Raw genomic sequence first — 2,152 nt, 5'->3', positions numbered from 1 at the left:
CCCCTATATACTTCCTATATATCCTTATATCTCCCTATATCCCCCCATATTCCCCTATATTCCCCCTATACCCTATATACCCCCATATCCCTGCTATATACCCCCACATACCCCCTATATACCCCTATACCCCCTATATTCCCATACACCCCCTATATACCCCCCATACACACACACACACTCCGCTCCCATCTCTCCATCCCCTTTATTCCCCCTCACTCCGCCGACCCCTTCTGACGCCTCTTGGACGGCGGCACGAGGCGGGGGGGCAGGTCGTTGGGCAGCCCCCTCCCCTCTAATTTAGCCCCGATCAGGTGCCCGGCCAAAGCGAACTCCTCTGCGTCCAACATCCCGTCCCGATCCACGTCGCTCAGCTGCCAGATCCTGCCGAGCACGGAGCGGGGCAGTTTGCTGCCCACCATCCAGCCCCTCGCCTGCCGCCCGCTCAGCTTCCCCCCCATGGGGCACAGCCCGTAGAAGATCTCGTCGTACTTGGCTTTGTCCTTGGTCACCACCCACTCGTCCTCCCCTTCTTCCTCCTCCTCCTCCTCCTCCGCCCCCTCCACGAACGGGCCCCTCCGCGCCCCCTCGAACGCCCCCCCCTGGACCCCCGGCGCCGCCTCCCCCTCCTCGCGGCGGAGCAGCGGCATCAGCGCCGCGATGTCCCGGGTCAGCAGCTCCTCCAGCGCGTCCAGCAGCCGCGGCTTCAGCAACGGGAAACGGGTCAGGTCCTGGGCCAGGAGCTGCTCCTGGGGGGGGGAAATAGGGGGGCGTTGGGGTTATTGGGGTAATTGGGATTGGGGTCATTGGGGTCGTTGGGGGGAATGGGATTGGGGTCATTGGGGTCATTGGGGTTATTGGGGTTGGAGTCATTGGGGGGAATGGGATTGGGGTTGTTGTTGGGGGGGTTGGGGTCGTTGGGGTTATTGGGTTGGGGTCATTGGGGGGAATGGGACTGAGGTCATTGGGGTTGGGGTTATTGGGTTGGGGTCATTGGGGGGACTGGGATTGGGGTTATTGGGGTTGGGGTCATTGGGGCAGGGACTAGGTTGGGATTAAAAGGCTGGGATTGGGATTGGGATTAAGGCTGGGATTGGGATTAAGGTTGGATTAGGATTGGGGTGGGATTGGGGTTGGGATTAAGGCTGGGATTGGGATTAATGTTGTAGTTGATGTTGGTGTTGGGATTAAGGCTGGGATTGTGATTAATGCTGGGATTGGGGTTAATGCTGTAGTTGGTGCTGGGGTTGGGATTGATGCTGGGATTGGGGTTAATGCTGGGATTGGGGTTAATGCTGGGATTGGGGTTGATGCTGTAGTTGGTGCTGGGATTGGGATTAGGATTAAGGCTGTAGTTGGTGTTGGGGTTGGGATTGATGCTGGGATTGGGATTGATGCTGGGATTGGGGTTGATGCTGTAGTTGGTGCTGGGATTGGGATTGATGCTGGGATTGGGATTGATGCTGGGATTGGGATTAATGCTGGGATTGGGGTTAATGCTGGGATTGGGGTTGATGCTGTAGTTGGTGCTGGGGTTGGGATTGATGCTGGGATTGGGGTTGATGCTGTAGTTGGTGCTGGGGTTGGGATTGATGCTGGGATTGGGGTTGATGCTGTAGTTGGTGCTGGGATTGGGATTGATGCTGGGATTGGGATTGATGCTGGGATTGGGGTTGATGCTGGGATTGGGGTTGATGCTGTAGTTGGTGTTGGGATTAATGCTGGGATTAGGATTAATGCTGGGATTGGGGTTGATGCTGTAGTTGGTGTTGGGGTTGGGATTGATGCTGGGATTGGGGTTGATGCTGTAGTTGGTGTTGGGGTTGGGATTGATGCTGGGGTTGGGGTTGATGCTGTTGCTGGTGCCGGCCCAGACCTGCATCCTCGCGCAGTCGGGGAAGTCTCCGGGCGGGATGTGCTGCTCCATCTGGATGCGGGCGAACAGCAGCGGCAGCTCCGAGATCAGCTGCTTCTTCTTGTGCCCCTTCCCAAACAGCGCCGGCATCTCCTTCCTCAGGCGGCTCAGGATGTGAGCGTGGACCTTTATGGGGGGGGGGACCCTCAGCATCGGGACCCCCAATGTGGGGGGGCAGGGGGGCCGAGAGCCCACCCCCATCTCAACCCACCCCCACCTCATCCCACCCCCACCTCA

The 2,152-nt window shown here is 58.3% G+C and overlaps 1 protein-coding gene across 1 annotated transcript in view; it reads right to left on the bottom strand.

Moving 5' to 3' along the window:
• Nucleotides 1–186: 186 nt before the first annotated feature.
• EHD2 (EH domain containing 2) overlaps nucleotides 187–2,152 on the bottom strand; it is a 7,866-nt gene continuing 5,900 nt past the window's right edge. Inside the window, 2 exon segments of the mRNA XM_015850553.2 lie at nucleotides 187–749; nucleotides 1,877–2,041. Coding sequence (XP_015706039.1) covers nucleotides 216–749; nucleotides 1,877–2,041 — 699 coding nt within the window. The 3' untranslated portion in view covers nucleotides 187–215.

Source organism: Coturnix japonica, unplaced genomic scaffold (assembly GCF_001577835.2).
Source record: "Coturnix japonica isolate 7356 unplaced genomic scaffold, Coturnix japonica 2.1 chrUnrandom487, whole genome shotgun sequence".
In the NCBI taxonomy this organism is placed as follows: Eukaryota; Metazoa; Chordata; class Aves; order Galliformes; family Phasianidae; genus Coturnix; species Coturnix japonica.
This window is presented reverse-complemented; position numbering and strand designations above follow the sequence as displayed.